This window comes from Helianthus annuus, chromosome 11, assembly GCF_002127325.2.
Source record: "Helianthus annuus cultivar XRQ/B chromosome 11, HanXRQr2.0-SUNRISE, whole genome shotgun sequence".
Taxonomy (NCBI): domain Eukaryota; kingdom Viridiplantae; phylum Streptophyta; class Magnoliopsida; order Asterales; family Asteraceae; genus Helianthus; species Helianthus annuus.
The window spans coordinates 148695973-148709492 of NC_035443.2; the positions used below are offsets into that span (position 1 = coordinate 148695973).

General features: G+C 36.6%; 1 protein-coding gene across 1 annotated transcript; it reads left to right on the top strand.

Annotated features, from left to right (window-relative positions):
- Positions 1–8511: 8511 nt before the first annotated feature.
- Positions 8512–13332, top strand: LOC110890779 (ankyrin repeat-containing protein At5g02620). The gene is made up of 4 exons (XM_022138418.2): positions 8512–8740; positions 9282–9834; positions 11026–11435; positions 12218–13332. Exons 2-4 carry the CDS (start codon positions 9390–9392, stop codon positions 13079–13081), a joined length of 1719 nt encoding a protein of 572 aa, XP_021994110.1. The 5' UTR covers positions 8512–8740; positions 9282–9389; the 3' UTR covers positions 13082–13332.
- Positions 13333–13520: the final 188 nt, after the last annotated feature.

A 13520-nucleotide genomic window follows, 5' to 3' on the forward strand; every position in this document is an offset into this window, starting at 1 on the left:
CCTACGACAAAGGTACATTAAAACCCAAGAGTACATATCAGGGTTTAATTTATGGTCGTTACGAAAGCTAAAACACGCACTAAAAGGCACCCGAAACACACTTTAAGTGCAGAACTAATTACGACAAAACTGCGGAACGAACGTTGGTGGCCGCCCGGATAATATTTAATCCCACAAATATTCTGTTATGATTAAAATTTTATTTTAATCAGGTTCGTGTTGAAAAATAAATTAAAACGCTTAAAAACGTTATTTTTCAAGTTTAAGCGCGTACCGTGAGTTCCTACGCGATACAGTGCTTACACTGCAAAACGCAGACAACGCAGAAAACCCAGGAATATGCCAGGAATATACCAGGAATATACCAGGAATATACCAGTAATATGCCAGGAATATGCCAGGAATATACCAGGAATATGCCAGGAATATGCTAGGAATATGCCCGGAATATGCCAGAAATATGCCAGGAATATGCCAGGAATATACCAGGAATATACCAGGAATATGCCAGGAATATACCAGGAATATGCCAGGAATATGCCAGGAATATGCCAGGAATATGCCAGGAATATGCCAGGAATATGCTAGAAATATGCTATATGGAAGGTCTATAAATACCACCATTCCATCACTCCATCTTCCTCATCACCACACTTCCACTCTCTCCCTCTCTCTCTCTAGAAAAGCTACGGCCAAACACCCCCTCTCAATCCATCAATTTTTTTTTTCGGTTTTGATCACCACATTCCAAGTCCATACAAGTATCAAGGATCCCGTATAAGGAGGTTTGGTGCAAACGGAAGGCGAAGGACCTCACTCTCTTGCTTTTATCCACCCTTTTTGCGCTTAGATTCTCCCCTAGCCCCGAGCTAGTGGTATGTTGCTTAAATCACATTCTTGAACTATTTTGAAGTGGTTAATATGATATGTAACGGTTAAAACTCGAACTCTTACAAATTGATGCATTAAAGTCTACTAAAAACACTAATAATGATGGTTAAAAGCTCATATGTTGTGTAAATGTTGTAGTAATTGATTTGTGTGGTTATTTGGACCCGATCTATGTTGTGGTAGCTCGGATCATCATTTAACCCGGGTTGGTCATGATCATGGATCATGACATAAGGATGTTTTGAAAGAAACAAGGGTTAAAGGGTGAAACTCTACTACACATGAATCATGAACTTGTGTAAAAAGGAATTTTTCTTGTAAAATGAAGTTCTAAACTAATAGATCTAAAGATCTACAAGTGGTATTTTCGAAAGACCAACTGTAAGACGAAACCATGTTTTAAAACCGAATCTTTCATGAACTAGAGGTGTTTTTGTGAACAAACAAGTGTGTGGACACTTGTGTAACAAAAGTTTTAACAAAGAAATAATTTTCATAAAAACCGACTAGAAGTTGTGAAACTTCATATTCTTTAAAAATAAGGTTTTTAAGAAATTAAACTTATTTATAAAGATAACAAGACTTACTAAATGTGCTAGTAAATTACTACACATTTTTGTAATTATTCAAGTTCATGAAATGGGGAAAATTAGTGATTGTTGTTGATGATTATTGTTGATAATTGTTGTTGATGATTGTTGGCGATTTAAAAGAAAATAAACACATGTTTTGAAAACATGGGAAACCTCCATTTTTAGGGGAAACTCTGTCAAAATTTTTATAAATTTTGACACTTAGAAAAAAAAATATAAGTTTTTGAAGAACTTATTCCCTAAAAATGTATTTAAGAGTATTACCAAGGTTTCCCTAATTTTTAGTGATAAGAAATGAGGATTTCTTCAAAAATAAAAATGGATATAAGTATGTATATTTTTGAGAGAAAAATATATATTATTTTATCACCAACTTTTGTGCTAAGTGGATATAGTATGTGTTATACGTGCTAGCGTATTAAGACTTAAAAATACACATACATCATACAAATACATAATTCGGGTGCAAAGTGCAAAACACAAGATACTTATATTAATTTTAGAGAAAATAATATAAGTAAGATACTTAGTTAAAAATATAAAATATTTTTAACACAAGAATAAATACACAAAAGAGAGTGAATGTACTTGTGCGATGCAAGTCTAGTGACTAACGTTAAGAAAACGCGTATAGGTTACGACGTTAATTAAGCAAATCCGGTGAAGTTTACGACGCACAGGAACGCAAAGTTGTGAGTTCATGCTCCCCCTTTTCTCTTAACTGTTTTCAGTTTTATAACTTCGGGGGTGAAATACATGTTACAAATATTTTTATGTTTAACAACTGGCATGATAATAAAAAGCACACTTGGTGAGAACGAGTACCAAGTGTGTAGCGATATAAGAATACAAGAAACACACTTGGTGAGAAACGAGTACCAAGTGTGATGTGATATAAGAATACGGGAAGCGCGCTTGGTGAGAAACGAGTACCAAGTAGGATGCGCTATGAAAAATGATGTGAGGAATCGTGTCACGAATAGGGTACAGAAGCACCATTAATCAACAATATACCTAGACCGCAGAACAAAAGGTTAGATCTAACGGGTGCCGGGCAGCCACACTCTCGGTGAGGGCGAGTACCGAGTAGTGCTTTTGTGTCTCAGAATATACCAATTAAATGCCTAAGGTTTGGTGACTTCCTATGTCGTGTCACATGTTAATGGCTTTGCAACCCATTAACAATCCTGATACTTACAGGAATACCTTATTTACATAAAATTTCATATCATACTAAAACTTGATGAATACTTGAGTACGTGGGGTACTCAAGAAAATGGGAATTATACTTGAGTACGTGGGGTACTCAAGAAGAATTTGAATTATACATGAGTACGTGGTGTACACGTGAAACTGGATTTATATATATGAAAACTTGATTTATTTACAAACTATGTTTTCATACAAAGTATACAAACGTGAAATACAAAACTGCATGAATTCACACCAACATTATGTTGACGTTTTTTCCAAAACTCACATGTATTTCAGGTAACTAGGATGGATGTGCGCGTGGTCTTACTTATGCTCTTGGATGTCGCTTATGTTTATCTTTAAATAAAGTTGTAAACTTTTAAGACAATGTTTTATGTGACCTAGCGATGTAAACGCTAAGCGTATGTTTCAAATTATGGTATTTGAAGTTATTTTCATGAGCATATAGTATGTTTACCTTTCGTATGCAATGAGATCCTTTCATGATCACACCTCGTGCTTCCGCCGCAGAAAGGGGTGTGACACATGGAGCATGGGCACTGAGGTGACGTGCGCGGCACACCAAAGTGAGCCAAAACGGCGCGACTGTGTGGCGTGCTCGTAGAGGCTTACAGGTGACGTGGCGCAGGTGCGCATGGGACTGAGCCAGTAAGGCGCACGCGCGCATGGCAGTGAGCCAAAAGGACGCAGTGCGCAGGAGGGTGCAGACCTGCGCGCGCGTGCGCGCAGAAGCTTCCAGCAGCAGCAGTTAATGCTGTGCAGTTACGTTTCAGGATTCGAAACTGACGAAGTTAATGCGTTTGACTGAGAATTAAGTGATGAATTAAAGTGCATTAAAGACGTCTAATGCAGTTTAATTCACCCATTTAATTCAATTTTCAGTTTCTTCAAGACCTGCAATAAATAGGAGCATCCTATTGCAGAACAAATACACCGATAAAACACAGAGAACAATCTTTCTCTCTACAGAATTCTTCTTCATCTTCAAGGTTTCGAGGTACTCTTTCGGGTTGGAGTCAAGACCGGCAGTGCAACTGCTTTGGGCTGTTGTATCCTGGAAACAAACGTGTTCTCCTGAGAGACACGAAATTTGTTTTAAGGGACCCGTGTCTAACACAATCCTCAGCCAAGAACAGTGTTTTTGTTCGATTTTCTTGTTCTTGTTTTTCCATTTTTCAGTTGTAATTGTACTGTATTTTTATTTTCATTCTGTTGTTTCTGAATTACAAGTTAATAAAGTATTTTATTTAAATTTTGCACGAACGGATTCCTACATAATATTATGCCATGTCAACTCACCATTCCACTCCCCATTTTGCACTCAATCAGGGGGTATGGTTAATCACTCTAGGGTGTTTGAGTAGGTTAAAAAATAAAAAATTTTGATTGATTATTCTCTCCTCTCTCTCTCTCTCTCCTCCATCACTCCATCACTCACATTTGGTGACTACACGCCGATTTTGGTACACTCTCTCCAACTCATCGATCAAGTTCATCAAGTGTGTATAGTCACCGATCGGTGACTCCCACTCCCCACACCACTCACCAAACATTATACCCCCTACCCTAATATGCTTCATTGCAAGTAAATTTTATGCTAGTACTTTTTTACATGCTTATAACTAGATTATTAGATAAATTGACTAATTGGTAATATGATGTGATCATGTAGATCAATCTAGTTTTATTGCATTTCTTGTCACGAAATAAAAAAAATAAAAAAAACCAATAATACAAAGTTGCCACTAAATTATGAATAAACACTTCCATCTCTTTTTTTGTCCGATCACCATCATATGATATGGTGGTGAAAGATATTGATTTTAATTATATATTCACCCTTTTTACTTTAAAGAAAAGATGTTGGATAAGGTTTTAAGCAACTCTACTTTTTATATTGTCATATACATGTTTTATTTTATACTAGAGTTTCTTTATCTTGATTGTCTCCTTATTCCATTCCTTTTACTCCCATCATGGGCTGTAAAAATCTGTGTAGAATTTCTAATAAAAAAACTCTCAAGAAATGACACAAAAGGGTGAAAACAACTATAACTTGCTAAGTGTTGTGGTGAGTTGGTGTTTGGTTTGATGAGTGTGTTTTAAGTATACATCATATGCTAGTAGTGGGTTGAAAGAGACTAAGAGAGTTCTTTGCTTCTACTACTCATCTCAATATAAAGGTTTGATTTGCCGCTTAAGCTAACACTTCTAAAGATGTAATCTTAAACATCCTATTTATGGTTTTTTGGTTTTTGGTTTCTTGCAATTTGATCCATGGTTAGAGGTTTAAAAGTGTTTTAAGTCGTATGGTTTGCTTGTGTTGGTAAAATAAAAATTTCAAATCCAATATAAAATAACCAACAATATAGCATTTTCTTACGTATAAACACCATATTTGAGAGTACAACATATAAAACATGTATAATTTAAGTTATACAAAATAATCTCACACTTAAACTTTATTTATTCTCAAGAACATTATTAATTGAACTTAACTCTGAATTTCAAATTCACTCAATACTTTATCACCCATATTTCACATGGAATAGTTGTGAATTGAGACTTAAAAAGATAAGGGTGTAAGGGGTGGTCATCTTTTGAGGATAGGTAAACTATTCACCTATCCAATTATATCTTGTCATATCAATTCCTCTCTCTAAGCCTCATCTTGCACAACATAAGGGGTGGTCACCTCTCCCTCTCTTAGGGAGAGGTAAACTATTCTTTTTAAATATAAAAAAAATTATGATTGGTTGAAAAGAGTGGGCCCCATCATTATCCGACTCTCTCTTTTCTTCCCCTATGCGGTGATTATACACCGAAATCAAATCCCCTCGCAAGGTAAACTTTGATGGTGACGGTGTTTCCCACGAGGTAAACTAGTTTACCCCATAGTTTGCCGTACCCACCCGATACACCCTAAGTAAATACTCAATCAATGCAAAAGAGAAAGATGTGTTTAACAACTTAGGCCAATCATAGACATAGTTTAAGGACATGACATACTTTCTTGAAATTGTAAACTATCTCATGCCTTACACTTATCAGTCACTCAACACTCGGTGTCACTAGTACAAAACCATTTTTTTGGTTGTGTCACATTCAATTTTTGGTGGTGTCTTAGAATACAAAGCACCAAATAACAAGATTACTACATTAATAAATAAACACACCACCAAAAAAATAAATTACAAAGCACCATTAAATGCTTAGAAGTTATAGAGCACGTTAAATTGATTTTTTGAGGGTGAAGTTGTTAATAGCACCATTAAATTGATTTTTTGAGAGTGAAGTTAATAGCACCAACAAAGTGTACCAATCAAAACATTTTGTTAGCCATCACATGGATCATAATCCTACGATTCTCAATTGCTCTCATCCTATTCAATCAATGGATCAAATCATGCCTCTAAAAACACAGCCTTTATACCCACATATAACAGACACAATGTTAAAACCAAAATCTTTTTTAAAGAGAGAAAAATGTTAAGGAGGAGCAAAGCATCACCGGAAAGTTTTCCGAAACGGTTTCCACGGTATCAAGAAACCGGCAATGTGGCGTAAAGCGTATCAATGGCCTTATCTACGAAGAGACACGAGATTCTTGAAGATCTTTCTTGATGATTTTATGCGTGATGCCATCAAATACACCGAAGATACTCGCCGGAAAACTATTACGGCATGGACGTCATTTAAGCTTTGAAGTGCCGTACAATTATACACTATGTTGATTTGGTTTGATTGTATGTGTTTAAATTGTTATTTTAGGAAATGGCTTTATAGAAATCATGTTTGTATCTTATTCTTTGTAGCTTCCCATGAACATGTCATTTTATTTCATTATGTTTGTAGATTTTAAACATTTTTTGTTTGTATACTTTTTTGTTTTATTTGCCTTTGTATTAGATCTTGGATGTTTTATCAATAAAATAAAACTAAAAAACATTTGTTCAAATAATGTATATTTTTACGGACCGGTTCATAATAGAAAATTCATCGGCAATAACCTTCTTATATTTTATTTTTTAAAAAATATAAAGATAACCTAAGTGAACCAATCAAAGCAGTGTCAAAAAATTTTGATGTTATAGTAGTGGATTAAATGGTGGTAAATGCATATTGACATGTGTTAATGGTTTCTATCTTTGATTTTTTGATGGTGTGTTTAGAGATTTAATGGTGGACTAGTTTGGTTTCTATCATTTATTTTTTGGTGGTGTTTAAAGATTTAATGGTGGACTAATTTGGTTTCTATCATTGATTTTTTGGTGGTGTGTTTAGAAATTTAATGATGCTCTTATTGAGTAGCACCAACAAATCCCATTATTTGGTGGTATATTTGGTGGTATATTTGTTGGTGCTCTCTCAGAAAGCTCTCATAAATCCCAGCATCAAAAAACTGCTTTAGGGGCTACAAATAATTCACTCTCCTAGACTAACATGATAATCATAAGATTGCATATAAATTGAATCTCCAACAACTTAATATCAAGAGAACTTTATACAAGTCGTAACATGTCTTGAGATTAAATGGTAGGGAAAAAAGTGGCTAAAATGAACTAAAATGCATTCAAGTATAATAATAATTTCCTACATGGCGTGGAACTATGTATTTGTATTAGAACACGTATTAGTATTAGAAACCTACATACATAAATGAACACAAATACTAATGGTTCATAGAACTCACACATGTACACGTGTCGTCTCTTCATAACTCTCTGTGACACTAAAAACACCTTTATCAAAAAAAAAAAAAAAAAAAAAAGTCATCACCTAAAGTACTCCTTGAGACTCCCCTAACCCTACTTCATTCCCATATCACATCTAATCAAGTAATCAACCTTCATTAAGTTTTACATTACCTTTAATATTCATGTCGCTCTCACACACTTTCTACGCAAAAATACCATTAAGGCATTAACACAAAATCAAGATTAAAAAAAGATGTATCTATCTACATACCATTTTGCCTATTTACACACCAAAAAAGGTGGTTTTTGTCCTTATATGCATACCCTGCAGTGTCGAACTTTGATCAAAACACGACATTTTGGTCCGGTTAACCAGACAAAGACTGACGGGTGTCTGACGGGTCTGTTGACTGGACCAAAACGCCGAGCTTTGGCTGCGTTTTGGTTTTGTCTGGATAACCGGACCAAAACACCCCGTTTTAACCACAGTTCGACACTGCAAGGTGTGCATATAATGACAAAAAATACCTTTTAAGGGTGACTATCTACACACTTGATGTGTAGATAGTTTGGCCCTTAAAAAAAACACATCAATTGTTCACGTTTTTTACGACATATTCCGTACTTGGGTAGAAGTTTGAAAGTCATGCACTGATTGACGAACGAGTACAATTCTTTAAGACACGTGTCAAGTTTTCATTGACGAAAACTTATTAAATTTTTTTTTTTAAAAGTAAAAATAAAAGGCCACTTTCCTATTATTGTATGATTTCCCCCCTAAAATTATCCTACTACTACCACCAACATTGACTTCAGTTTTGGTTTTTATAATTATTATTCTATTCCATCTTTCAACAATTCAAAGAAAAACACAAGACTAGGTGGGTTCAATCATTTTCCCACCAAACAATAACAAACCCTTAAAAATATAGTTTTTTCTTTAATTTGGAAATAGGATAATATGCACATGCCAGAACCATTAATTTAACCATTGTTAAGATTATATATAATAATAATAATAATAATAATAATAATATTATATATTATCGTATAGTTTATTGTTTCATCTCTCTCAATCTATGCAGCAGGCCATCTTCCACAGTTCCCCCATGATCAACCTTCTGGATGATCATTGCATCAACTTTTGTCCAAATTATAATACAAATGCTTTTTCTGTTTGTTTTATAGAATGATGGCTGCTGTGGGTGGGTCTCAACACCAATCAATCATATGCCAAGTGGACCCCACCTTCAGATTCCATCATTCTTCTCCATCCATTCCTTCCTACATCTATTGGCACCAATGTTATCTGCCTAACTCATAAACAACTATCTTTAGATTCAGGTGCTCAAATTATATAACTTTATTATAGTATATTTATCATAGTTTTTTCCTCTTTCAGTTGCAGCACTGCTCTTGCTTTCTTTTCACTTTTTATTCAAGAATTATTTGCATATTGGGATATGTGAATTTGATGTTTTCAAGTGTATTGCTTACTGATTTGTCAAAAGATTTGATTTTTGGATCATGGGTCTTGATTGATTTGCATGGTATTGAATCTTGACCCCCCCCCCCCCCAACCCAAACCTCTTTTTATCAAGAATTAGGGTTTTGTGCATATTGGAAAATGGAAATCTGATGTTTTTAAGGGTTATTGCTCACTAATTCATCAAAAGATTCTATCTTTGATTGTGGGAGTTAACTAAATTGCAGTCTTTTTCAATACCCATCAAGAATCTAGGGCTTTCTGCACATTAGAACATTGAAAGCTTGAGTTTTTTTAAGTGTGTTGGTGTTTGATTCTACAAAAGATTCAAACTTTGATTCTGGGTGTTAACCCATTTGCAGTTTCTTGATTATTGACCCGTTTTCGCTTTTCATCAAGAATCTAGGTCTTTCTGCACATTGGCACATGGAAATTTGATTTTTTTCAAGGTGTTTTTTTGGTAAAAAATAAAGAAGATTCGTTTTTCGGTTCTGGGTATCAACAATTATGGAGAAGCAGACTAGTTTCCGGTTGGGAAAGATGGAAAAGCAGACTAGTTTCCGGTCGGTAAAGATGGAAAAACAGCAGAGTTTTCGCGCTGCCGCAATGGAAAAACAGAAGAGTTTTAGAATAGCCATGGGGAGACAGATGAGCTTTGGTGTTGACCGAAGAAAAACGAAAGATTCGCCCGGAAAACGAGGGGATTCGACGCTTCATTTGGCTTGTAGAGGTGGAAATCTATCGAAAGTCATCGAAATCCTTCAAAGTCTTGGACTTGATGCGCTATCGAAACAAAATCAAGAAGGGGAAACTCCTCTTTATGTGGCTGCAGAGAATGCCCATGCTCATGTTGTAGCTCAGCTGCTGAAACATCTTGATCTTCAAACGGCTTCTATTGCTGCGAATAACGGTTATGATCCCTTTCATATTGCTGCCAAACAGGGACATATAGGTATGCTTCACCCTTCGTTATGTTTGAATATTAGTTCTTTGCTTTGATGAGTTTCCATTTATATCTTGAAACTGATAATGTGATCATTCGATAATCAGAATGCTTTGGGATATTGTAACACATGTTGATTATTCAAGAAAGTAACGATGAAATGATTAGAAGGGCATTTGCGTGAAATTTGTAACAAGATAGATTTATTTCAATCGTTAAATAACCCATTTTGGCTAGAACCCGTTTTGACTGTTAGGGGTATCGGATCAGAGTAGGCTCGAGCGGAAGCGGAACAAACACACACACACACTAGCAGAAAATAAAGAACACGAGAATTTACGTGGTTCGGTCAAGGTGACCTACGTCCACGGGTTGCAACTAGGGTTTTACTTTTATTAGATGCTCACAACTGTTTTCAGAATGATACAGACTACAATTACATCATAGGTATTTATAGAACAAGATTAGGGTTTCCTACTTGGTCAACAAGTTAACTAAGTGGGCCTAATAACTAGGGCCGGCTAACCCTAACTAGGGCCGGCTAACCCTAATTAGGGCCGGCTACCCTAAAGCCTACGAACCCAACATTGACCTGAACCAAAATAATACTTTTTTCTTAAACGAGACACGTTGACCCGACCCCTTTTTGACCCGACCTGCCCTTTTCCCAAGCTTAGACTATAATGAAACTAATTATTTTACCTTTAGTAATCAGATAAGTTATAATGAAAATCCACAAACCCTCTAAATGGGTGTTTAGGCTAATACTTTTTTTTATTTAAAAAAAAGCTCGAAACGAGCCGAGCCTTATCGAGCCCGAGGCCCCGAGCTGAGCTTGAGCCTAAAATAAAGCCCGTTTATTTATTGAGCCCGAGCTCGAGCTTGGCATGTGAAGCTCGTCAGACTCGTCAAGCCTTAGTGTAATTGTAATTTTTATTAATGTTTAATAACATTTACCCCTTATTTAAAGTTGTCTAGTAAACGAGCTGAGCCCGAACCTAAAAATAAACGAGCCCGAGCTTCACTTATCGAACTCGTGAGCCTAAACGAGTCTATTATTTATATTATTTTATTTAATATATTAATTAATAGATTATAAACGAGCCGAGCTCAAGCTTGAGAAACTACCAACGAGCTAAGCTCGAGCTCTCATAAGCTTGTGTCACTGCTTTAACTTATTCTGATCGTCTGATCTTGCAGAAGTTTTGCGCGAACTTCTGAATTCTTTCCCTAATCTGGTAATGACCACCGATTCTTCCAATTCAACCGCTTTACACACAGCGGGAGCTCAAGGACACATTGAAGTGGTCAACCTGCTTCTTGACGCTGATTCAAATCTTGCCAAAATAGCCAGAAACAACGGTAAAACGGTGCTTCATACCGCAGCACGAATGGGTCATTTGGAAGTGGCAAAAGCTGTATTGAATAAGGATCCGAGTATCGGTTTCAGGATCGATAAGAAAGGCCAAACCGCTCTGCATATGGCAGTTAAGGGCCAAAATATGGATATGGTGGTTGAATTGATTAAACCCGATCCAACTGTTTTGAGTCTCGAAGATAATAAGGGGAATACACCTCTTCATATCGCAACGAAAAAGAGCCGTACTAAGGTTTTTCCTTCCCCCTTACAGCTTGATTATCCATTCATTGCGGGTAGAGGGGTCAAAACGGGCGGGCCGGTTAACGGGTCAAAACGGGCCTGGGTTGAAGCTAGTTATCTTTTAGTGGGTCGGGTTGGATGGACCCGACATTATTACAAAAACGATCTAAATCTTGAAATAAAACAATTTTAGAAGGCTGTATTGCATCAATAATATAGGTTTGGGCGTCTTTCGAACCGTTAACCTTTTAGCGAATTTTTTTTTACTTCACCCATTTGACCCGTTTGAGCTAAACACAACACGAATAGACTCATTTATAATTAAATGGGTAGAAATTGACACCTCTCATTGCAGGCTTTACATGAAAATATATACAAACGTGTATATCACTAATAAAATAATAAAGTACACGGATGGTCCCTGTGGTTTACCAAAATTTTGAATTTGGTCCCTAGCTTTCCAAAAGTACACAGATGGTCCCTGTGGTTTGCACTTTGTTATGCATTTAGTCCTCAACTTTTTCTAAAAGTACATGGATGGTCCCTGTGGTTTGCACTTTGTAACGCATTTAGTCCCTTAACTTGGATCTGCTAAAACCTTTAGATTTGTTGGCTGGGGACTAAATGCGTTACAAAGTGCAAACCACAGGGACCATCCGTGTACTTTTGGAAACCTAAGGACCAAATCCAAAATTTTAGCAAACCATAGGGACCACCCGTGTACTTTACTCTAAAATAATATAACAATAATACATAAAAAAAAAATTGTTATTGACTTCTTGTAACTGCCAGATTGTGAAATGCCTGCTATCATTTGAGGACATTAACGTCAACGCAGTCAACAAGGCTGGAGAAACACCTCTCGACATTGCCGAAACCTCGAAAATTACCGAAATGATCGATATCTTAAAAGAAGCAGGGGCTGCTCACTCAAAAGACTACGGAAAACCGCCTAGTGCCGCCAAGCAACTAAAGCAAACAGTCAGTGACATAAAACACGATGTCGAATCTCAAATCAAGCAGACCCGTCAAACCGGATTCCGGGTTCGCAAGATCGCGAAAAAGGTGAAAAAGCTCCACATCAACGGGCTCAACAATGCGATAAATTCAGCCACTGTCGTTGCGGTTCTTATCGCCACAGTGGCTTTCGCAGCCATTTTCACTGTACCGGGCCAATACGTTGAGGAACCAAAAGACGGGTTTACCCTTGGGCAAGCCAATATAGCCAACAACGCTGCGTTCATTTTGTTCTTTTTGTTCGACAGTTTAGCCCTTTTCATCTCGTTGGCGGTTGTGGTGGTTCAAACATCTATTGTGGTGATCGAAGAGAAGGCTAAACGACAACTTATGTTTGTGATCAATAAGCTTATGTGGCTGGCATGTCTTTTTATATCGATCGCGTTTATTTCTCTGACTTATATCGTTGTGGGAAGCCATGAACAGTGGCTTGCCGTTTATGCCACTGTGATTGGTGCAACGATTATGTTGACTACGATCGGGTCAATGTGTTATTGTGTTATAAGGCATAGGCTCGAGGAGAATAAGTTGAGGAATATAAGACGGGCCGAGACTCATTCGCATTCGTTTTCAATGTCAATGCCATCTGATTCTGAGATGTATAGCGAGAGATACAACAAGAGAATGTATGCCGTTTAAAAGAAATCGAGTCGAGGGTATCTATGGAATTTTGAGCTCAGTCGATAAGTGGACCGACACTGTTTTCCTAGCTACTTTTGGCCCGAACCGAGACTCGAACACAGACAAGGTCCAGAGGTCAAAAGACTAGCATCGGACTATCGGTTGTCCTTATTGTGAGTTTATACAGTATGTATATAATTAATAGTACTATCTCATTGCAGGAAAAGCTGTGTTCTTTGCATTTTCCTTAAATAAGTAATTTTGTGTCATGATTGGTTCATGATGAAATTACAGGTGGCAAACTGAGCGGGTAGTGGGTTGGGTAACGTGTCAAAACAGGTCTAACGTAACGATGATTTTTTTTGTTTTTATTTTAATAAGTAGAGTTAATTACTGTTTTCGTCCCTGTGGTTTGTCAAAAATCACTATTTCAGTCCATTAGTTTAAAAATTGCGAT